General features: G+C 37.0%; 1 protein-coding gene across 3 annotated transcripts in view; it reads left to right on the top strand.

The window, feature by feature from the left end:
- The window catches only part of gukh (NHS actin remodeling regulator GUK-holder), a 236,816-nt gene extending 214,960 nt beyond the window's left edge, over positions 1 to 21,856 (top strand). For 2 of the 3 annotated variants that reach the window (XM_083123990.1, XM_083123991.1), the window contains exons 4-5: positions 3,690 to 6,877; positions 17,536 to 21,856. In XM_083123990.1, the coding sequence (XP_082980116.1) occupies positions 3,690 to 6,877; positions 17,536 to 19,442 (5,095 nt within the window). In that variant the 3' untranslated portion in view covers positions 19,443 to 21,856. The remainder of the gene's footprint in view (positions 1 to 3,689; positions 6,878 to 17,535) is intronic. The other variant, XM_083123992.1, reaches the window with a different exon arrangement.
- Positions 21,857 to 24,359: the final 2,503 nt, after the last annotated feature.

Genomic DNA, 24,359 nt, shown 5'->3' with positions numbered 1-24,359 from the left:
TTAATTTACTTCGCTTTTCTGACACTTTTGGCTAATTGCAAAGGTGAGGATGAGTGATGATATGATGAAATTGATGAAGGGACACTCACAAAGATCACCCATGCCTGGGCAGGATCCGAACCCATGACATCGTAGCAAACTATGCTAACAACTCCTCCACCACTCTATATCGGTTTTAGAAATTGCCATTGAAAATTTGCTATTGAAATCCACTCATCGCTGTAGAGTTAGCAACACACATAACGCCTTGCAGAGAATGGAGCATTTCAGGACCTAGGTGTCCCATTTTTATTCCCGGTGGCTATACATACATGCCATATTTCAACTTCTGAAATCCAGGATTATTCCACAGTCTACTCGGGATATCTCTGTTTGCAACATTGTAAAGGAGAAACAGGTTAGGAGGCTGTGTCTCTTCATGCTCATGTGTCATTCATTGAGGAGAAATGCTCTTTGCTTTTAATAGATACAAAAGTCATGATATTCTCTGAAACTCTTGCAAGTGGTATCATTTTTCTTCCACATTATCCACCAAAGAAACTTTATGTTTATTCTGTGAATTTGTTTTTCTTCTGAAGTTTATGTTATAGTTGCTTTACAATTTTTTCCGGTTAAATTAAAACACCATGTCTGTCAGTATATGCTGGATTTCTCTAATGCTTTGTTTATTATGTAATTTTATTGTTCATCTGGAATGGTCACTGATGAAATTGAAGCTTGTTTCAACACCACTCTTCAAAGAACCAACACGGTATGAAAGTTCTCTCTCAACTGTGTGTGAAGAGGTCTGCCTCGTTCTTGGTCTCGTCTTGATTTATAAGCACCCATTTCATTCTCAGGTCTCAGTCTAATCTCAAGTCTTGAAATACATAGTATGCGCAACATGTACAGCATGTTATTGCACAAACAAACATTTGCACCATATTGACGTAATTAAGGTGAACAACTTTTCTTTTTCTTAATGGCATTTTTCTGTTGGACACTGTTCTGATGCTGTGTACTATTTAAAAATCTGTTTGTTATACTGAATGTATGCAACTATACTACACAAGTTCACTGTTGCCACTAATTTATTAACTTTGCAATTGGGAGAAACAAAATATATGACCCATCTATAAGTAATCATATGGATAGCCACTTCGTATCTCTCTGAATGATTTCCGCGTGTGCCAGATCATAAAATAATACACAGCTCCAAGCTGGATGATTGCAGAAATCATTAATGTGTTCAGTGTTCTTCCAAACATGGGCGTTGGCAGGGGGTGTTGAACCGGTCGGTCAACCCCCCCCCCCCCCTGGGTATTTTCATCTATTTTTTTCAATTTATGGCAATTTAAAAAGAAAGAACTTTATTTCTCTTAATCTTGGTTGTAACAAGTACTTATTATTCATATGCTAGGGCGTGTCCAGGGGGTCCAGAACCCCCCCCCCCCAAATAACAATGGAAAATACTATGGTTGATTCATAATACTTCCCGATGAGACACATGATGTGGCAGATACAGAACAATTCTCTCTGTGTGTATGGTTTGTGGATTCTGAAAATAATATCCACTAAAAGTTCTTATGTAACAGCAGGGGTGTCCACCGGCGGGGGGGGGGGGGGGGTGTTATGACGCAGGCTGTGCCATCGAGATTTTTGTGGGGAATTGTTTCCTTTCAATTAATGTAAAATTCAACATTAATGTAATATGTAAAAGTTTAACACCTTAAATGCACCATTTTTAATCAATTAGATAAAGAAAAGGAAGTGTTTAAGGGCATAATCGAAAAGGGGGGGGGGGAGAAATATCCAACTCTTACATATTACGCCTTAATTGACACGTGAGTTCTGGAGAGGATTCTGAATTAAATGTTGGAGGGGGGCAGTATCCAACTCTAGGTCTTAGATTATAGCATGGAAATTTTGTTGGTAGAATTTAGTATTAAATATAAATGGAGAGATATGAAGCTCTTGATAAAGTGTTAAATCTTAGATTGTCAAGGGATTTCTGTAGTGGAGAGAGAGTTCAAACATTACATTTTGGAGACTGTATTTAGTGATATGGTATCCACACGTTTTCGACCAAGAACGTGCCAAAAAAAAGCTGGAAAAGACTAAATATCTCAGGATCCTAAGAAAGTATTGACACACCATTAAATTAATATTCTTGAAAGCCTGCAAAGAACTGGATGAGAAAATTTTCTTGCTCGTTTCGCTCACAATGATATGTTGCGAGAATGCATGTTTTTGGCACTTTGCTGTGAAGCTTTATGCTATACATGCATTACAAGACTTAAGCGATATTCTCCATATTCATTAATAACATCACTTCTTAAAATGTAATGCTCAGTGTTGGTATACTGCTTAATTTAAAGCAGGTGCATCATTTGGAACAAGAAGCTAAGAAAAAGTTACTTTCGGTATACACGCTGTCGTAATTAAATACTTTGTAGGGATTACAATATAGTTTGAGGGTGCGAATTATATGATTTGGGGGGATGCATGACATGATTTTGGGGGGACGATGGGCATACCTGTGTATCACACTGGGTAGTGATATGTCAGCTGAAAATCTGACAGTTCTTCTTGAACAATGTCACAAACTTGGTCTTGACATGAAAAAATTCATGAGTCAAGGTTATGATGCGAGTGGCAGCTACTACTACTACTAGTAGTAGTAATATAATAATAACAATAATAAATATATTAACAATTTAAAATACCTATAATGCAATAATTTTAAAAATAACCCCCCTTGACAAACTTCTGCATATGCCACTGGTCTGTCACAATATTTTTGAGGGGGTTGTCCTTGACATCTTCGATTCGACCCCCCCTAGGAAAATCTCTTGCGATGCCCATGGTTCCAAAGGCAAGAAAATCTCATTGCAGTATCACTGACACAGACAATTCCACATAAATAAACCATCGGAAGCAAAATATCAAATGAAATCAGGACTAGTACGGTATGCCAGAGACCTCGGTTCAGTTCAGTTCCTGGTCGAGACTGCATTATTCACATATCCTGTGTGTGCCAAGTCTCAAACACCAAGACTCTTGGACCTTTAGTCTTGACTTGTCTCGATTTTAGAGATGTTTGTCTCATTCTTAGTTTAATCTTGACAAGCCTCTAAGAGTTTGGCCTCATTCTTGTCTTGAATCTTAAAAAAGGTCATTTCAGCCTCTGCTTTGGCACTATCCATCCTCACACCCTGGCATCCCAAATTCTGAAAAAAAATATATCTGTTTAGAATTCCTTCTAGTGCATTCAGTTTTCATTGCCTGGATTTGGTTAAACCAAATAGACTTACAGTGCTAAGAAACTGTTTCTAAACTGTACCTAGTGAACAGCAAAACTACTCTGCAATATAATTCTTCTGAATGTTAAACAGATATAACTTTCCAATGTTTAGAATAAAATATTGTGATGGTTCTTTAACAATTTCTTGAAAAATGTTGTTGATGAGACAGGTACAAGTTCCAGCAGAAATTTAGCAAAGTATGTTTGTAATCACCACAGTAGCAACTCAGTGTCATTGCCCTTCTTCTTACTGAAAATAGGACTAACATTAATACTGAAATGGTAAATGACTTTACTGTCTTGCTATGTGCATACTGATGTTGCTGATGGTATGTCATTAATAACAGTATTAAAGTAAAAGCTTCAGTTTTTGTATTACATAGTAGTAATTAATTTTTCTTTACAGGGATGTTCCTGAACAAGGTAGAAATGGAGTGTCTCCAGGTTCTTCACCTAATAAATGCATTGCAGATAGAATGAAGGATGAAAATGTGCCTCGAAGTTCTAGTGCAGAGTTTAGGGTTAAAGTGGACATTGAAGTTGAGCCAGGTGGAAGGCCTCGTCCAGGAACCTGGGATAGACGAAAGAGCAAGTCAAAAGTGGCAGAAGAGCAGAACATCTATGAGATGATTACAAAGAAAGATGACAGCATGAAATCTAAACCTTCCATTAGCATTCCAATCTCAACATTATCAGCCGCAATGAATATGGCAATCAAACTGAGAGAGAGTTCCTTAAGAAATGGGAAGGACGATGGTTTACATTCCTCGTCTGGAAATTGGAGTGCGAGTTCTAGTGCGAGAGCCTCCCTTGAGTCTGATAATACCCAATCCAAATCCTCCCCTCCAATTGTCACTTCTTCTTCTGCATCGAGCATTTCTTTGGGACTTGATTCTGCAACGTCGAACTCTAGCAGCATCAACCAACACCAAAATTTTGGCCCGTACAAGAAAGTGAGCATTACAACTTCAACTTCCACCTCTTCGAGAACCAGTGAAGGCACCTTAACACCTGACATCCATGATATTCCGTTTGTGGATGATGGGGAGACAAGTTCGGTCTATTCTTGTGATACCGAAGGTTATTACACATCGTTCCATATGGATAGTGGCTTGAAGACATTGAAAGAGGAGCCTCGTGCTGAATCCATGCGGACTCTGAATGCAGAAAATGAATATGAACTTTTTGGAAAGGGAAGTACCAGTACAACGACCAGTTCAGCAGGAACTGTTTGCACAACATTGAACTTGGCTCTCAGTAAGGAGAAAGTGTCACCGCCAGCAGTACCTCCGAGAATTAGCTCTCTGGACCCATCTAATTCCCAGAAACCTTTAGATAACTTGAGGATTGTGACTGATATGAATGCACAGACGGAGATAGTTCAAGATGTGAGAGACAGTTCTCCAGGTGATAGTGGTCATAATACATCAAGCTCTCCTATAGAATCCACAAGTCCACAAGAAACTCTTGCTCCCAACTCAGAGTATGAGTTCTCGGAATCTGATTTGGAAGGTGTTGAGAGGTTGGAGAGGATTCGCGTCAAGACAACAATCAATTCTAGCAGGATTCCTTCAATGTGTGTGATAACTCCCCCACAAAGTGATGACGAGAGTGTTAAGTCTAGCGAACAGTGCCGAAAGTTTTATGGAAATGCTGGTGCATTACAAAAGTTGATACCAACAGTGCCTTTGTCTCATGCAGAGTCATATTACATATCCAATAAGTATGTTAATTCGCTGCCGGGACAGGAAACAAACCGGTTTAAAAGTAGATCGGAAAGCACGGACTCTGACTCCCAGTGTCCACAATCAAGTGATCAGCATTCATCAAGATCTTCAAGTGATGATAATTCATCTAAAGTAAGCAATGGAAGCAGTCATGGTAATATGTCACGTGTGGTTATGTCCAACATAAGTGGTTCATCCAAAATGCAGGTGATAAATGTTGACTCCTCAGGCTATGCCACAGTGAGTACAGTTGAGAAAAATGAACATGCAACGGGAGGAAATGGAATCAGAAGAGCTCCTTCACCAAGTGGGGGGACATTCACACTGAACAATTCAAGTACATCATCAACGACAGATGCCAATCCGAAACCTTCACAACCAGTATTCAAGACACCTCTTCTGCCTTTTAGTTTCATGGGCAAAGTCAAAGATGTTTTCTCAGCTGGGGTGAGAAGATCTCAGTCAATAAAACAGAGCATGTCATCGCCTGAGTCTCCATCAGTTGACAGTAATGCACAGAGTGGTGATTATGTGACGTTGGCAGATATCAAGGGTAGTCAGAAATTGACATCTAGACCCGACTATGCACAGGCAACAAATGTAAATAAGCAAGTTTCCAGGAACAGCTCAGTTTCTCCAAAGCGAGAAACAGAGTATGTGTCTTGGAATGACTTGCCAGTGAGTCGCTCAACGAGCACATCACCTTTCACAACATCACCAGGATCTAGCACTGTTATTTCACCAGCTAACTCTCTGGAAAGAAAGAAAAGGCAAGGTGCAAGAGTTACCCTGGATTCAGAAGGAAAGGTCGTCTATTCATCAGATAGTCTGCCGAGAAACAAAGGTTCTCAGTCAACATTTGAGCCTGGACCATACGTAAAAGAATCTATTCCTAGTCCTACACCTGCAAGGATGACGAAAACCAACATCAGACCAGTGACCATATCAGGAAGTGATACTCAGGAAGACTCTCATCACTCAACTTACGTTCCCTCAAGACCATTCTTGAGCCCATCATCGCCCACAATGTCACATTCTGGGAAAGTGATCATCAGAGCGGGTAACAAAGATCCTTCGATGTTAAGGGTCGCTTCACCAACAGACAGCTCTCGAGCAACAGTTATTGCATTGAGTGGCCCCATTTCTCCAAAGTCTGCACATCGTGGAGCTTACGTTAACGTCCAGTCTAATGCACCACATGAGGGAAGAGTGGCTTCACAAGAAGGTAAGAGCAACTCATTTGAGAATTCAGTTACCACAAATAATCTTCAACTAATACCATCCTCTCATCCAAATATGAACACCTCTCAGTCCGTGCCACCTTCCTTGGTCCTCAAAAACAACTTTGCATTACATCAAGATCATAATAACAAAATTAAACGTAATGAAAGCTACCGATTAGCTAACTCCCCATTACAAGTAAAAAAGCTGAACAATCACGATCATGCCAACACAAATCTCAAGCCTTACACACAAGAAATGAACAGTGTTTTAAAATCACTCGATCCATTCTTAACTAGAATTAGCCGTGGTCCTAACTCCAGCAGTCGCGACAGTGGTATTAGCCAGGTGGAAACTAGTCAGAAAAATACAGCCATAGACATACAACCGAAAGTGGATATAAAAGAAAATGTCAGCAACACATTGCTTGATGCACAGTCCTCACCACAGGCAGGCAAGGAAGAAACAAAAGTAGTGGTTAATCCAAACATTCGTGGCCGAAGATTCTATGGTCCTCAGATCAAGGTGGACCCAAGAATTTTTAACAAACCAGCCCGGGCGGTTCCTCTCCAATCTCCCACGACGACACAGCCTAGTAAAGTCACAGTGCCTCGTGATACAGAGAGAGCCAGAGTGTTGAAAACAGGTAATGACACTGAAATCTGGTAATGCACTGCACATCACCTATCAGTTATTCTTGATGTTATTTTTTTTATATATTAGTAGACTCTAAATTGCACAGTTAAAATGATGCACAGATTGAAGCACATGATTGTTTTTGCTGAATTGGTAGACTGCATGAACTATTTTAGAGACGCTTGCTAACATGAGGGGTTGTGTTTTGGAAAGTGAACCAACTTGTGTGTTTTCAAGTAGAAATGGAATGAGATATTGTGTGTTTCAACTATAGTATCTTGTTAATAACTTACATTTTTGTTGTATTTGAAGGAGAAATGCAAGATAGAAAGTAGCTTAATCTTTGATTCATAACTTCAAACAGATCTTGAAAGTGAAATTTTTTGTTAGTTGCTGTGATGATTTTTTGCATTGTGTTTCCTGTTTAAGTTTATTTTGTAAATGTCATCAAGATTGATTTATCAGTATTTTTTATTATTATTGTCCATATTATGTGCAAATGTATGCAGAGGATTGTACATATTTGTTCACCAGTTGCAAAAGTTAGAAAAATTAATTTTTAAATGTTATGTATATATTTGTTTCAATGTTAATGCATTGTGCTATTATTATTATGCCCACTCATGTTACAGCATGCATTTAGTAATTCACAAGGTTGTGGTATGTGGATCTTATTGATAGTACTTTACGTGTCTTTTTTTTTCATTGGTGCCCAGCATAATGTAACAGGCAATGCTGGATGCAATGACAGAGAATATGTATTTTTGCATTTCATGCAGCATTGCATAGAAGGTGTGTGTGTCTGAGCTTTATATGTTCTGTTTGGGCTTTTTAATTTTGTTCTTGCTTCATGGAAAAACCAGGAATTGAATGATGGGGAATTATGGGAGTTCTTTTTCCTCTTAATTTCTTTTTTTATTTTTTTTACACATGAAGTGGATCTCTTATTGGCATTGGTATCTTTATACTTGGGTTATCTATCCTTGGGATGGAAGGCAACAATTAAATACTACTTATATGTGTATATTCAGAAGAATTTATGCCATTTTTGTGGTTACCAATTAGAATCGTGAAGATTTCCAACTTTCCAAGTGCCATACGAGAATTTACATAATCACCATTTGTTCAAACTTGTTTATTGTGTATACCAGACATATCGGTGTAGTTCCAGGGAATTATCTTCATACAAGTTTGAAAGAATTTTATGTTAGTGTTGTATTGCAGCCTACTAACACACTGCAGTTGCTTAGTTACCATAAGTTAATGACTGAATTTCGCAGAATATTTTTGTCTCTTGTCTGCCTTTGACATTACTTTTTTAAAAAAATGTACCATTTTTTGATAAAAATATATTTATCTTAAGGAAAAATGAAATGAAATAACCCCTTTCCCCACATAACAATATTTTTTGACACAAACCACATCACACTGTACATCAAAACACTTGTGATACTGATTAGAACATCTCATGATATAAAAACATATATTGATCAGAATATCTTGTATAGGTGTGTTTCACCTACATCACAAACTGTTGCATTGTGGTAAAATTTGCTGCAAACATGGTGGCTGTGAACATCCTGATGTCACATGAAACCCACCTATATACATACATATAACAATTTTAAAAATGACATTACCTGCTTATATCACCTGCGACTGTCCTTAAGCTGTATTTAATTAACACATGTAGATTCTGTTTTGAAGAAAGAATGAATAACTACAGAAAAAAAAATACTCAAGTTGAGCAGGTCTATTTTCTTTAATATTTCTTAGATTAATACAGTAGGATGCAAATGTCAATAATTGGTGCTGATATTTCAAAATGCAGTAATTATGTAATATTACATAATAGTTAGCAAGATAGTATGTTTTGAATACACACTTTTGCTGGTAGAAATTATGGAAGTAATTTCAAATATGAGAATATTTTTTGCAACATGGATATCAACTACTGAATTTCACTTACTTTCAAGGCTGGCTCGTACCCAGAGGAGGGGCCATGCCCCCCCCCCCCCCCCAAACTATGAAGTATTTAAATATGAACCAATAAAAGCTATGAAAATAACCAACGATTTTTCAAATTTGTAAAAATTTCAATATTGTCCTTGCATAACTGAATGTGTTTGATGCAGGAACCAGAAGTGGTGAATAGGGTGGCATGGAGGGACAGTTGCCCTCATCATTTAATATTAAGGGTCCGAATCCCAGCCTGAGCATAAGTGCTCTTTGCGAGTGTATTCCTTCATCAATTTCATCATATTTTCGATCATCCTCATCGTCGCAATTAGGCAAATTTTGCAGAAAAGTAACGGAAAATAACCTAATTTAATCACCCTTACAGCATTTCTCTTTCTTAAAATAGACACGAATGCAAGACCAATATGAAATGTATGAAACCTTATTGATCATTATTAATAGAAAGGAAGAATTAAATGAATATAACAATTCATAAAAAACATTTCCACTATGTTGTAATCTCTTTATATATCTTATATATATATATATATATATATATATATATATATATATATATATATATATATATATATATATATAAGTAACACATTTTCGGATCTGGACCCTCCCTCAAAAAAAATCCTGGGTACGGGCCTGTTTCAAGGATAATTGTATCATATATATTGTAGTTCCTCTCGTCATCACATTTTTCTCTCACTTTATTTTTGAGTAAATTTAAGATACTGTTTTTATAAACATTTTCTAATGCACAAAGTTAATTAACCGAAAAATTTAGAGAAAGGAAAACAGAGGCAGAAACTTTTCTGTGTGTGAATCACATTAAATATATTAACAAATGCACAACAGTTTGTTTGAAAGAACAGAAATTTTGATACAATTTTTTACTTCAATAGGATTTGACTGCATCTGTTATGTATATTTTCTTTCTATCAGTTACATTATCCAGTTAGAAATTCCGACTGTAGTTTATACTAGTCACTAGTCACATGCAAATCACAAGTATGATTCTAGAGCTTAAAACATTAACCTGTTGTAAATATAACTACATAGTGCACTCAAAACACAAAATGCTTTGATCTATGATGATCATTGTGTTATATAGTTTCTTAGAAAACTAACTGTAGTTATTATTGAAATGCTTTTCTTAATAAGTTATGAACTTGCTTGCTATCATTTTTTTACAAGATGCTTTTTTAAAATGTGTGTGAATTGTTGTGGCATTGTGATAAAAAGTGTGTGGATAATTTTGCATGAAGTACAAAAATGAATGTTTTTTTCCTGTGCACAAAACTTTTTTTGTGTATAAAATGCATCTTTTGTATTTGGTTGTTTTTTATTTATTTTCACTAAGGGTGATCCTGTGCATTACCATCTTTCCTGTCATTGATTATGCCTGTGAATTTTCCACTCTTCAAAAAGGATCCAGAGATTATCTATAGTTTGTTTAAGAGGCCCAGGCATTTAAAAAATAAAGGTAGACAACACTCGTAGTTACCGAAGATTTAGCAGAACCACCACTACGTTCCTAATTTCATCTAATTTGTGTCTAAGAAGGTTGACCCAATTTTGGTACTAATCTCAATTTTTTACACTTTATATACAGGGTGATTGGTAAATCGACCTATTCCTGGAAAGGGGTAATACTAGAGCACATTTGCAACAAATTTGACCCTATGCACCGGGTGTCGGAAATCAATGGGTTTCGAGTTATTGCAGTTTGTAGATTTTTGTGACATATTCCGACTTGCGACCAAAAAACTACTAATTGTGAAAAAACTACTACACCCTGGGCACTTAATCGACATGTTGCTAACAGCTGACGAATGAGTGACTACTGGAAAAAAAAATCATGCCCAAAATTCCCATACCCACAGAAAAAAACAGTCATTGGAGCACACGTCATGAAGAAATTTGGAAATTATCGTTTAAATCGAAGAGGATTACTTAAAAAAATGGTAACACACTTAGCGTAAAAATTACGGAAAAAACTTCCTCGTTTCATAAGCTCTCCAGAACTATACAAATGTTGTCAACTGGCACACGGGTTGGGGGAAAAATCTGAATAAAAAGCGAAGAAGGCACGTTGTAGACCTCTTTGTAAAGTGAAAATAAGTTGTCGGTTGCGAGAAATAGAGGAACGAAAATGAGTGAAATAATGCTATTTACCATTCTCATGATTCCAGGTTGTCAGAATTAACTGTTAAGAAAACTACAAATCCTGTTGAAATTGCCTCCCCAGTTACGTATGCAAGCACGCAGCTTGCGGCATACTTCAGACACAGTCACTCGTGTTGACACTCAAGTCTCTTATGTATTGGGCGGCTGTCACAATTCTCTCTCTCAACTCTTCTTGGGAATACACTGGTGGACTGTAGACTAACTCTTTCATGTGACCCCAAATGTAAAAGTCGCATGGCGTCAAATCCGGACTCCTCGCCGGCCAGGGGGTCGGGCTGCCTCGACCAATCGATCGCATGGGATAATTGTCATCCAGCCACTGTCGCACACCCCGGAAATAGTGAGCTGGGCAGCCATCATGTTGGTAAATCATACCCCTTTTTGTGGCAAACAGTACATCCTCCAGCAGCGTCGTCAATTCTTCCCTTAGTTTTCGTAGGTAATGCCATTTAGGTTTTGTGGCAGATAGAATGGCCCGATCACATGATTGTGGATGATTCCCATTTAGTGAGAATTTTCTCTGGTGAGCCTTTTCTTTAGATTTTCTGGGGTTATGACCAAAAATGCGCATTATGAAAATTCGTAATACCATCGCAGTCGAATTTGGATTCATCCGTCCACAGAATTCTTGTCAGATGATGGGAGTCTACAACCTGCCTTTTCCGCTTTTTATTCAGATTTTTCCCCCAACCCGTGTGCCAGTTGACAACAGTGGTATCGTTTTGGAGAGCTTATGAAACAAGGAAGTTTTTTCCGTAATTTTTACGCTAAGTGTGTTACCATTTTTTTCAGTAATCCTCTTCGATTTAAACGATAATTTCCAAGTTTCTTCATGACGTGTGATCCAATGACTGTTTTTTTCCTGTGGGTATGGGAATTTTGGGCATGATATTTTTTCCCAGTAGTCACTCATTCGTCAGCTGTTAGCAACATGTCGATTAAGTGCCCAGGGTATAGTAGTTTTTTGGTCGCAAGTCAGAATATGTCACGAAAATCTACAAACTGCAATAACTCGAAACCCATTGATTTCTGACCCCTGGTGCATAGGGTCAAATTTGTTGCAAATGTGCTCTAGTATTACCCCTTTCCAGGAATAGGTCGATTTACCAATCACCCTGTATATATATCCTCATAAACTTCCTTGCAAAAAAAAATCAATTTGTCTGTTTAAGTAACATACTGGCTGAAGTAACATACTGGCTGCTGGACTATGTGCCAGAGTGAAAATGAGCCTCCCCAGGTGCTTACCAATTAACTTTTTGAAGTAGATTAGGATCTGCATTTGGTACTGTTTTTATAATTATTATTATTTTATTTAAATGAAATACTGGAAGTAAGTAGCCAGAATCAACCTTCAATCACTTGACAAAGATTGAGGAGATCATAGTGCATTTTAGTCTTGGTCTTTACTTTCTTATTTAATGAGATTGTGTAAAAATAAAAATGCATAGTGTTTATAAGGGACATTCAAATATGAATAGAAATTTAGTTCCTAGAAATGCAGTAAACAACAGATGGCAGCACCGTGTCAAGGCATGTTCGAGGTTGCTGTTGGCACTAGTTGACTCTTGCTTGCATCTTTAAAAAACGTAACAGCCTTCTAAGCGCCAGGGCCTGCCAGAGTAGCTTTTTCACTGGGTGATGCCTGGTCCCATTGCCGTTCTTTTCTGGCTTTCAAGACCGGAGCCTGCTACTTCTTCTGTTTCAAGTAGCTCCCCAATTGTCCTCACAATGCTGGGTTAGTGCCGAAAATTTGGGGACTCCCACCAGGAGTGAGAGTCAGTCATAATCAGTATGTCAGAAGGAGAGAGGAACTATGTAGTTTTGTGCACTTCACTTTCTGACACATTGATTGTGACTGTGCAACAGAGTGAGATCTGACTAGTGCCAATCACAATCTGGAACATCTCTCAATATGACATGCCACGCATCATTCTAAATATTGTTTCTTGCATTCCCAGGGACTAAATTCCTATTTGTGTTTGAAAGCCGCTTCTACTTTCCTTAGTGGTATGGTCACAATTCAGTGAACATTCAACACATAAGAAATGAAATTCAAGAATTCTCAGGAAGATTTCAGACTGAAACAACAAGCAACACAGTGGCATGACAGGCTGCACAAGCTTGAGTTCTATGGTAAAACCTTCAAGCTTGTCGTTTCAGTGTGAAATCTCCCTCACCAGTGGCGAGGCGTGACATTTTGACGTAGTCATCGCGAGATTTGCTGAATGTCAGGATCGATATTTTAACCGGGAAGGAAAGGAGGGGAGGTTGCAATAATTCTACAGGATAAACGGCAAGGTCGTTGCCCTTTCAAATTTAAAAGCTCACTGCAATACAATAGACATTTAAATGACAAAGGAATAATAAAATAAAATAAGCTGTCCCATACGATGAGAATTATGAAATCTTATTAATTTGCTTTCCTTCTGTAATTAAATATAACAAATTGACATGAATGAATTACAAAGCAAAATAGGCCTCTTTAAGCTAAAATCTTACTTGAACAGAAACTTTAGCCTCTCTGCTTTTGTGGCGAATTTGTGACATCTACAACTCGTACATTTCTTTGTTTCCATTTATTACTCCAAGAGAGGTATTTCTCAGTGGATAATACGGCCAAACCGCACATCCGCTTCAGTTGATCTTTAAATGTATGAATTCTCTTGAGAGCAGAAAAACTCTCAACTGGTGGTGTTTTAGGTGGTATAGTGTGCAAAATAATTTAGCTAAACTAAAAACTTTCTTTAAAAGCGTTGTCTAAATTTTCGCTTATCATAAATGCTACCAATTTACATGGCGATTTATCGTAGTGCATTTCTATAAAACACTATCAGTTAATTTCTAGAACCTTGTGAATCAAAAATATTTGGATTAAACTGTATTTCCAAGTCAGCAAACAGATTTTCAGGAAAAAAAAATCATTCTAAATATGATTTGAATGTTGTTAAATTTTGAAGTTAAAATAGAGCAAGTTCGGCAACGATGAAAAAAGCCCAGCTGCATGACAGGTTGTCAATATCAAAAAAGAAAAAAGAAAGCCTTCTGCATCTTCGTTCAGGCACTAAAAGCCATGCCTGGCTCCGCGTGCCGTGACTGCCAAGACATCATGGATGCACTAGTCTCAGCGCATCGGGTTTCGCCTTGGCTGCCGGAATGGTCGCGGGTAACAGCATTGCAATCAAGAGGAACCGTAGCGGGCCTGGGCTCTCATTTCGATATGCTAAACTTTGCAAATCTCTTGCATATTTCTAGCCGTTTTATGCTGTCATTTGACTAATTTCGCACAAATTTTGGAATATTCTGACTCCTTTTTTTGGTCCTTCCCTAATAAATTTTAAAAAATAATATATTTTTATTTTTCATGGTCATCGCCGCATCTGTCGATGACCGGACGCCTCGCCTCTGTCCCTCACACATTTAAATGTTCAAAACCTTCAAGAAAGATGTGAATCATCATTGTGGACAAATTAGGAGAAGTTATTTCTATTTTGAATAGCACTACAGAAATCATGTTTCCAAATATTGGCCATAAATATGATTGTTTTTCAACGTACTGGTTGGTTAATAATTATAATATTGTTTTTCAACATAATGGATGGTTAATAATTATAATTTATACCAAAATTGGTCATAATATTCTTGGACACACTTTATATAGAAAAGATATGTACTTCTATCATGCACGTTAAGAATACACCTCATGATTTCTATCTGCACACTCTTTTGAGCACGAAGTACAGAAGAGAACCAGTGATGTAGTTAGAAGGCTACTCAAAGCACCAGTACTGTAGACAATAAACTAAAACTATCCTCTTGTATATAGGTATTCATATGTTCACACAGTGTGTGGCTGGAGGGTACTCCTGGCTGATAAAAATCGAATGTGAAACCTTGCTGAACTACCAGTGGAGAAGGAATTTGATTTTTGCTTACCCATTTGCAAGTTGCTGTTTAACTACCTCCATGGGTACAACAAAACATGAACAGACACTGCAGGTACCTTTCCAACTGATAGTAAGACAAGACTTTGCATTCAATTTGCCTCAATGAAAGAGAATCAATTTCCAGCACCTGCTACTCTGTAACTTCTATCACATTAGTCCTCAAATGTCACTTCAATTAGTAATTTCCATTGCATGCTGATTTAAAATTTTGAAAAAAAGATATAAAGTAATGAAATGTATATAAAGGCCACACTTGAGTTTTAAAAGTAGAATATGCTTTAAAAACAGGGTTCTAATTGTTATGACATACATAAATCAAAACAGAAGCAAAGTCTAAATTATGTGCTCTGATGGATGACCTTGGCGTTGATGAAAAAAAGCATTCCAACTGAATTATTTTCTAACTCTTTTCCATAGTTAAATTTAATCCATGTGCATTTTCTAAATATAGTACAATTATATATGTATATGACTGCCTCTCAGTTTCAGATGCTATTTGTGATCATGACAGACTAATTTCTCTACTTACCATGAAATACAACAGTAATTTTGATCAATAATCAGTACCTTTCGTTGACATTTTAAATAATTACTATATTTTATACATAGTATCATCATATGAGGAATATAATGAACACTAGATCTATTCTTCCAGTGTTCAGGATTATGTTTCCATTATACCAAGGAAATCATGGACATATTAGTGATATCCATTAAATGAGAACATTGTTCACTTCGATCATAATGTGTTAGAATCCTCTTCCGTAATTTTCACATCCACTTTTAGCAAATCGAGATGAGGAAGATGAATGACTGATGAAGATACATTCACAAAGGCGAAGGAACATCCAGGTCATGACTTGAACCTGAAATCTTTGTTGAGAAATCATAAGTTGGCCACTCAACATACTTGGCCATAGAGGTGACTAAAACTTGCTTTGTGTTTTTCCTGATGACCACTGCAAAGTGTGATGGAAAAAGTGTTTGCAAGCTCACTCAATAAAGACGATTCTTTTATTCTATTCTTTTCTGATGGAAGAAGTGTTTGACTTGTTCGGGAATGTAACAAAACATATCAAGGAAGTTATAGAAAGTTAGAGCTTCACGTATCTGAGATTTTTTTATTTTTATGATTAACTAGAAAAAAATAAGAGCAGTAGAACTTGATGTACTTGGGTAGTAATCAGACATTCTGTGCATAAAGCAGGCTTAAAACAAATTCTTCAAATATTTTTTTTAAATACCAGTGTGTCACAAAACAAATGCATGGGAATTTCTTCTATGATTTTGTCACTCATAAAAGAAGAAAAAGAATCAAAATGGATCCATAGATAAAGGATGCTCGTTGTTTCACAGAAAATCAACTCATACTACTCAGTCATGTGTGTATTTTAAACATTCATGTTCAGAGTACATTCATTCTGAAATGAAGGCTGATCACAAAAGGAAGTTGATAAAGTTTATTGTGAAGAGACCGTTTCAGGGACACTCTTTAACTTAATTCTCATCCCTATTTTAAGTTATTGTGTATTTTTCATCAGTTTTTTACTGCTTGTTTAACTATGACATTTGGGTGGATGGTGTCACTGAATAAGGTAAACATCCATGCATTACCCAGGTTCAAATTCCAAAACATTTATAATGTACAGTCATAAACAGACTGCAGATCAGGTGTACCACAGCTATAAAAGAGCCACAAATTTCTCATAAATTTGTAATAAAAATATTGTATATTGCTGTGTGGACCACATATATATGAATTAACAATTAGTTCTTACCTTAGACATGTTCCTTCAAGTAATGGACCAACGTAAGAAGAATGTGTCTAATGTAAGAACTCTTTGCTATTAAAAAAAAATAAGCATTTCCTTTATATTATTGCATCTTATAATTCGCACAATGCATTCAAGGTCACTATGATGTAACCTTTTTATACCTGGTAAATATATCATGTCAACCATAGTGTGAGAAGTTTCTGAAGCAGCACCATATACAGAGAAAATGGGAACCTTCATGTGAAATAGCACAACAAAGGAGTAAGTACAACAGATTACACATGTAAATACTGGAAAAACGAAATACAATTCTGTACATAGATAATTATGATGAAAGTAACAGGGCGAAAAATTCAATTAGTTTAGGGGATTCATGAAGTGTAGCATTTGGTTAATCTTGTCCACATTCCATTTGTGTGTATACACCACTTTACATTTATATTCTGCCTTGTTTTTCTTCTTTCTGTATGTAGAAAAACTGCAGTAAATGTTAGTAACTCCAAAAATTTTCCTGTTCAAGGATGTATCAATCTATTTCTTTACTTTTTAAATATATGTAGTATTTTTTCTGTTCTATATCTAATTTTAATTTGTAACTCACTTGATGCGAACTCAAAAATAAAATAATTATAAGTAAAACTATAGGTAAGGAGTAAGGTAAGAAGTAGAAATTATAGGCCTTCTGATTTCTTTCACTTTGCTAACTTAATAGTCTCAGCAGATGCACATTTATTACATTATTTATTTATCCTTATTGCTGATTACATTGTGTATGCTTTTATATGCAGACAGGCCACAAGACTTCTTTGGGCAGCAGTCTGGATTTCAACATTATGGCAGGCAACCAAATATTCAACCTCAAGGCTACAGTTCCATCAGATCTCCAGGATCAAGAGTAAATTACAAGTTCCAGGGAAATCCAACAAATATTCCTACATATCATACTTTGCCTTCTCGGAGGCCAGATGGTAGTTTTATTGGTGCCCGGAGTGTAACTCCTCCAGTGTCCCAAAACCATTCCAGTGAAGTCCAGAAAGGTGGATATTATAATACCATTGCGAGTGGGAAGAATTATCCTCCAGTTGCAGCTACGAATAAGAATTTCTATGGTGCTCATGTAACTAGTCAACAAGGTTGTGGAAGAGAGTTGAACATTCACAGCCCAAATAGAACTAATGTCATAAATTATGCTGCGAAGTGTGTGCAGAATCCTTACGTGAACTCCCCTTATCAGAAATATCCACCACAAAATGTTCTGGATTCCAATCACAATATTACTCAACCACAACACAAGCAAAATTATCAGTCATCTGTGCCTTCAAAACAGGAACCACAAGTTCCAAGAACGTTAAGTACTTTTACTCCTATACAGAACCAAAAAAGGCAAAACTTAAGACTGTCCCCGTTAACCCCAAATGCACCTGCAAGTAACAGAAACAGTTTCAAGTCACATTCACCGCAAGCGTCACCAGGACCGGGCAGTGGTGTACCTAAAAATAGACCCTTAGTATCACCAATCAGGTCTACTATGACTTCGGAGGAGCTTTTTGCTGTCATTCATAGGTCAAAAAAGAAAATGAATATAAAGTCTGATTCTGATAGTTTTAGTCGAAGTGGTTCACCAACATCCAACCCTAGCATATCGCCAGGCAGCTCTGAATCATCTTTAGGAAGGTGCACCACTCCAGTTAGGCTTATAAGTCCAGAAAGTGGCAACTTCTCTGGGAAAAGCGGAATGTTGATACCTGGAAATCGTCACAGTTGGTCTCCCGTGTCCAGTAGTGATTCATCCGAGTACAGCAAAACTTCTTCAGAGAGTAATGCTAGGGCTTCTCCAAGCCAGCAAACCATTGCAGGTTCACGGCAGAGTTGGGCAGGCGAGAGGTTAGCTCTTGTTCAACCAACTTCAAGGAATGACTTCAAGAGGCTACTGCTTCAGCACAGCAAGTCCAATCCAAGAGAGCGTATCTCAGCCGTCGAGCTTCTGAAAGCATCCAAAGGAAAACAAAATGCTGGAACTCCAACAACGGAAAACCAACCTCAGGTGAAAAGTCCTATTTCTCCCATCAGCCCTCACTATCAGAATGGCTCCAGATTGTCCAGCCGGTCTAACGGCTGGAGGTTTTACTCACCAAGAACGGACGTGTTATCATCAACTATTTTGGAAGATTGTGCTGAAGAAGAAGAAAGCGTAACAAAATCCCCTGTCAAGAAGCCAGAACAAGAACTATCAACATCTTCTAATGTAATAACTGCTAATACTAGTAATGTAAATTTGCTAACAAAAGCACAATCCCCTAATCCAAAGGATAGAAAACATCAAATAGCTGCAACTAGAAGATCCGAAATTGCTAGCAAAAGGCAACTGTTTTTCAGTTCACTATCACCCATCAAAGACACATGTACAAGCCCTCCATCCACAACAAAGAACAAGAGTGACAACTCTGTGACTTCCACAGAAAATCTCTCCAAATCACAGAGTCAGGTAGAAGAAAATAATAAAAGTAACTTAGCCAACCAGAGTGTAATTCTCACCACCCCTTCACCACGAGTATCAGCTTTGTTGGAGAAGCAAGATAAGCAGCGGCTGATTCAAGCAAGTGTTGATGAACATTCTATTATGTCCATTTTGAATTCAATTGAAGCATCCAAACCTAAGTCTGGTTCAAAATTAGCTTTAGAGACAGCATTATGATTTCACAATGGATATGTATTTGTTTTAAATGGTTGCATTTAGTAAATCATGATGCCTCATGATACTGTATTCTGAAAAGCTTTTTTATTATTATTATTTCATATGGTTCAGCAGATTATACAATTTTAATATAGTGTTTTTGACAAAACAAACAATTATCTCTGTTACAATTCCATCAAGGGTGTAAAAAAATGTTAAAAAAATATGTATAGTTATGCAGGTTTTTCGGTTATGTTCTTAATATAACACCAATAATATTACCAAAATGCATGTTAATGACTCTGTTTACAACATTTTTTTTATATATATCTTAATTCGATTAATGCCAACATATAGAATTTTTATATTTCAGTTGAATCTTGAAACGTATAGATTTTCTCCCAGAATAAGAATATACTAATTTAATACAGGAGCTGTGGCCATTAGCAAATAACCTTTATTTACCACTAGCATCATTACTTTAGTTTTACAAACTAGTTTATAAAGTTTGTGCATGCACTGTAATGCCTCAATTTCTGTTATTGAAGCTCCTTTCATACTATATAATCTTCCATTATTCTTCAGGGTGTACTCTTATGTTATTTCCAAGTAATTGAGGAAAATGAAGAAGAGCTTGTAAATTTTATGAGGCATTAGTTCACATTTGCACTTTAATTTCATATTTTATTGCATTTTTGGATGTGAATCTGCTTCGTAAATATTGTCTACACTTTCCCTTTATTAGAAAAGTGAAAGTTGTAGCAGGACTGTAAGCTTCAATGACATATATAGCTAACACAGCTAAATACAATGCATTCTGTATTTCATCTACATAAAAATTTGTTCAATTATTTTTCAATGTAATATTTGTAATATTTATTAATACTATCCAAATACTGACTAAAATATTAACAATCAACAAATACTTGCAATGTCTACAGGACACTTGAAAACATTAAGAATCATATTTGGCTTAAGTAGTGAAAAACAACATAACTGTACTTTAGAACATGAAATAGTTTGGTAATGTTTCAATATAGCATAGGCTGATTAGGTAGAAAGTTTATCAAAGTAACAAAATGGCAAATAAGAATATAAAAGAGCTATGCTGATAAATTCCTCATGCAATTTATGTTCACATAAAGTATAAGAGGAAGCCTTGGCATATGCTCTTTACATATGTATTGAGTATACTTAATTTAGTATTAGTAGCAGGAAACACATCCCCCACTCTAGTTTTCATAGTGCACAATATTATTGCAGATTTTTTAATGCTTAATGGCTGAAGCTCCTGTGTTGTATGTATAAAAATAAGCAATAATTTTATTTTCAAAGTCAATCCCCCCATTCCTTATCCCTATAGGTGAAAATGTATGTTTAATTATCTGAAATGAAGAAGATACACAGATGTGCATCACAATGCGAAATTGAAGTGTGGAACACCCTATACATTTACAGTATCATATCAAGGATTTTTCAATTGAGAAGGTGAAAGAGCTAGTCTATATATAGTACACTTATATGTTCAAACGATACAAGAACATTAATTAACTGAATGATGTGTGGAGAAAATTGTAGTTAAGAAAATTTGTCATAATTATAAGATAATTTCAAACAGAAGCAAGTGTAAATAGTAAGCTGAAAACATTCTCAACAAATTACTTTATTGTATCTATTTTATGCAGTGAGAACATTCTTACTCTTATTATTCTACTGTTTATGAGGGCTGATATATACTTTCATAAAAAGTTTAAGGTCAGTTAAATATTTAACAGTATTTTGACATGTACTGAAGTATTTAATTTTTTCTAGTCCACAGTAATTCATAGTATTATAGCATTGTTATACAATACAATTGGTGACTGTTCTCATAAAATGATCAATAAGCACCTATCTAAAACATGTTGTAAAGGCAATAATTGTAATCTGCAGCACCAAATAATGATTAAGTGATGAAATTAGTTTCATGTGCTTTATTTATTCTCTCCCACTAATAAATCTTGACTAAATATTTCTTCCCTACACATGTACATATAGTAGATTCCATGAATCTTGTATTATAACAGTAGCATAACGAGGCAGTTTAGAACTTCCTCTGCTACAATACAATACATTCATATATATGGAGAAAAATGTTTTTTATACATAGTGATGTATTGGGATGTATTATTCAAGGGGATGGGATTTGGAAAATACATTTCCACAGTGTAACACGTTTTAATTATTTAAAGGAGAAGAATGTGTGTGTGTGTGTGTGTGTACCTGTAGCTTGTGATATAACAGAGTGGGTTCATAATAATAAAGTGTGAATTTATGTGTTAAATCACAATTAATCATATATTAATATAGGCCTAATATATTGTTTAAATTAAATTTCCTATGTTATATGATCAAATATATTTTCTAAATGAAGTGTTGAAATCTTACACTGTATTGTGTTTGCAATAAAATATAAATGAAAATCTACTTTGATTTTATTTTGTGGTTCATGCTAGAGTTAATGTAATTCACACAAGTTATTCTGGGATACTGTTACATTCTGAAATAAAGGACCATGTTTTGTGATATGAAAACTTGCAGCATTGTAAGATCATTTACTACATGATTGACACTTAATATCATTACTTCTGTCTTTCTGGCAGTCATGGACAGATTGGAATTTGTCACACTTCTTGTCAAAGTTATAGGAATTTAATTGACACATGTTAAAACTTACCTGGTGATAAAAAATGTTTTGCTTCATCTATCCTGCAAGAACAATCCTATTTGTAAAATATGAAAATAATACATTGACATTGAGGTTTAGTACGTAATTATATACTGACATGTGGTGGAAGCTCAGTAAAAATAGTAGGGCTCTGAGCTGATACCAATACCAATGGCATCGGTACCAAAGCTTTTCAGCGGCTAGAAGAGCAGGCAAGAGCAACAGCTCATCTCAATATTTGTCCCCTTTAAAAGTTGGTTCACACTTCCTTGTGACAAATTGGGAGACCAACACAAGAAGTTGCATAGATTTTCCTACAAACACTGGATAAACCCCCACCCTCCTGGGAAGCAGATAGCAAAATCAAAGGCATCGGTAAGTGGAAGCTGAACCCAAACATGACCATGAAGGCATGTAACTGCTTAGTTGGCGCTGTAGAAATAAATAACCCAATTCATTGCCAATTCTTGCTTGAAAGCTTGGGGTAAAAGACACCACGCTAATACCTGGTCAGGTGGTTGAGGAGTTCTTGGAAAAGAGGGATGGAGGTCACTGAAATTAGCTTTGTTTTATCTACGTTCAAGCGAGAAGTGGATTCAGCAATTTCTTCTTGTACTCTTCCCTTCTATGTCAGTCTTTTGTGTGACTGCTGGTATCAGCCAATGAGGGTTATTTATTTCTGCCGAGATTAGATTGGAAACATACGGGTTTGAATGACAGTACTATAGAAGATTGAGTTTGAGTTTTTGTTTCAAGTCCACTTTATGAACAGATAGGCTAATCAGGACTGAACCTACTTTTTAAAGTGCGACACAAACCACTATGTGCCTCCACCGAGTATTGAACCTGGGATCTATTGGTTACAAGGTGACGCTGTTACAAGTATGCCATCAGGCAGCTCCTCCAGTAGCGAAGCTTGGACTCACGAAGAAGGCAAGCGATTATATATATATATATATATATATATATATAGACACACACACACACTATATGGAAGAAAGTCATTGGACACCCCGGTTTCAACTCTGAAACGAACTCCTCATGGAAAAGAGAGTACAGACGGTTATATATACGGCAGCAGGAGGCTTCTCAGATCATTCGCTGATAAAATGACGGACAGGAAAGAGCTCAACATGTTTGAAAGAGGGATCATAGTAGGCTGCTCCATAGGAGGCATGAGTATACGTAGCATAGCTGATGCCCGACAAGTCCCTAAATCAACTGTAACCTTTGTCATGAAGAAGTGGAAGAAAAAGGGACACTGCAGCAATGCACCACGAAGTGGAAGACCCACGAAATTGGACGACCGGGACAGGAGAGTGCTGAAGAGGAAGATTTGTAAAACCAGGACCCGTCCGATGCATTCGATTGCAAAAGAGTTTCAAAGTGCAACCAATTTGACTGTTTCGACCAAGACACTTCGCAAGGAGGCCCATGCGCTCGGTTATCATGGTCGAGTCGCTGCCCACAAACCCCTGATAACAAAACACAATAAACGGCAGAGACTACGCTGATGTAAAGAGCGGAGAAACTGGACGGTGGAGCAATGGCGGAAGGTCCTATGGAGCGATGAATCACGCTTCACACTGTTTCGATCAGATTAGAGAGTGTGGGTATGGCGATTACCTGGAGAACGTCTGTTACCTGAGTGTGTAGTGGCCACAGTGAAATATGGTTGTTGGCGGCATCATGTTCTGGGGTTGTTTGAGCTGGCATCGCATGGGTCCACTGGTACCGGTGTATGGCCACATGACGTCTGCATCCTACCGAGATATTCTTGACAACTTCATGCTCCCCATGTTGTGGCATTTCTATGGAAACAAAGGATGTGTGTTCCAGGATGATAATGCGACTTGTCATGTTTCCAGGGCTACCATGGAGTAGTATGCAGAAAATAATGTCACCCAACTGGATTGGCCTGCTCAGAGCACTGACCTCAACCCTATCGAACATCTATGGGACGAACTGGAGCACCGATTGACGTCGCGATCGCCTCGCCCTTCTACACTTTCAGGGGTTGGTGACTGTACTGCAGGAGGAATGGCGGAATATCCCACTCGGTGTACTACACGACTTTGTGGCCAGTTTACCACGACAAGTAGCTGCTATTATCGCTGCCAAAAGCGGACCGACCCACTATTGATTGTAAGAAAACTGATGGTATCCACTGACATGTGGTGTCCAATGACTTCCTTCCACATAGTGTATATATATGACCCATCTAGCTCACC

Source organism: Lepisma saccharinum, chromosome 6 (assembly GCF_977018435.1).
Source record: "Lepisma saccharinum chromosome 6, izLepSacc3.1, whole genome shotgun sequence".
Lineage (NCBI taxonomy): Eukaryota > Metazoa > Arthropoda > Insecta > Zygentoma > Lepismatidae > Lepisma > Lepisma saccharinum.
This window is presented reverse-complemented; position numbering and strand designations above follow the sequence as displayed.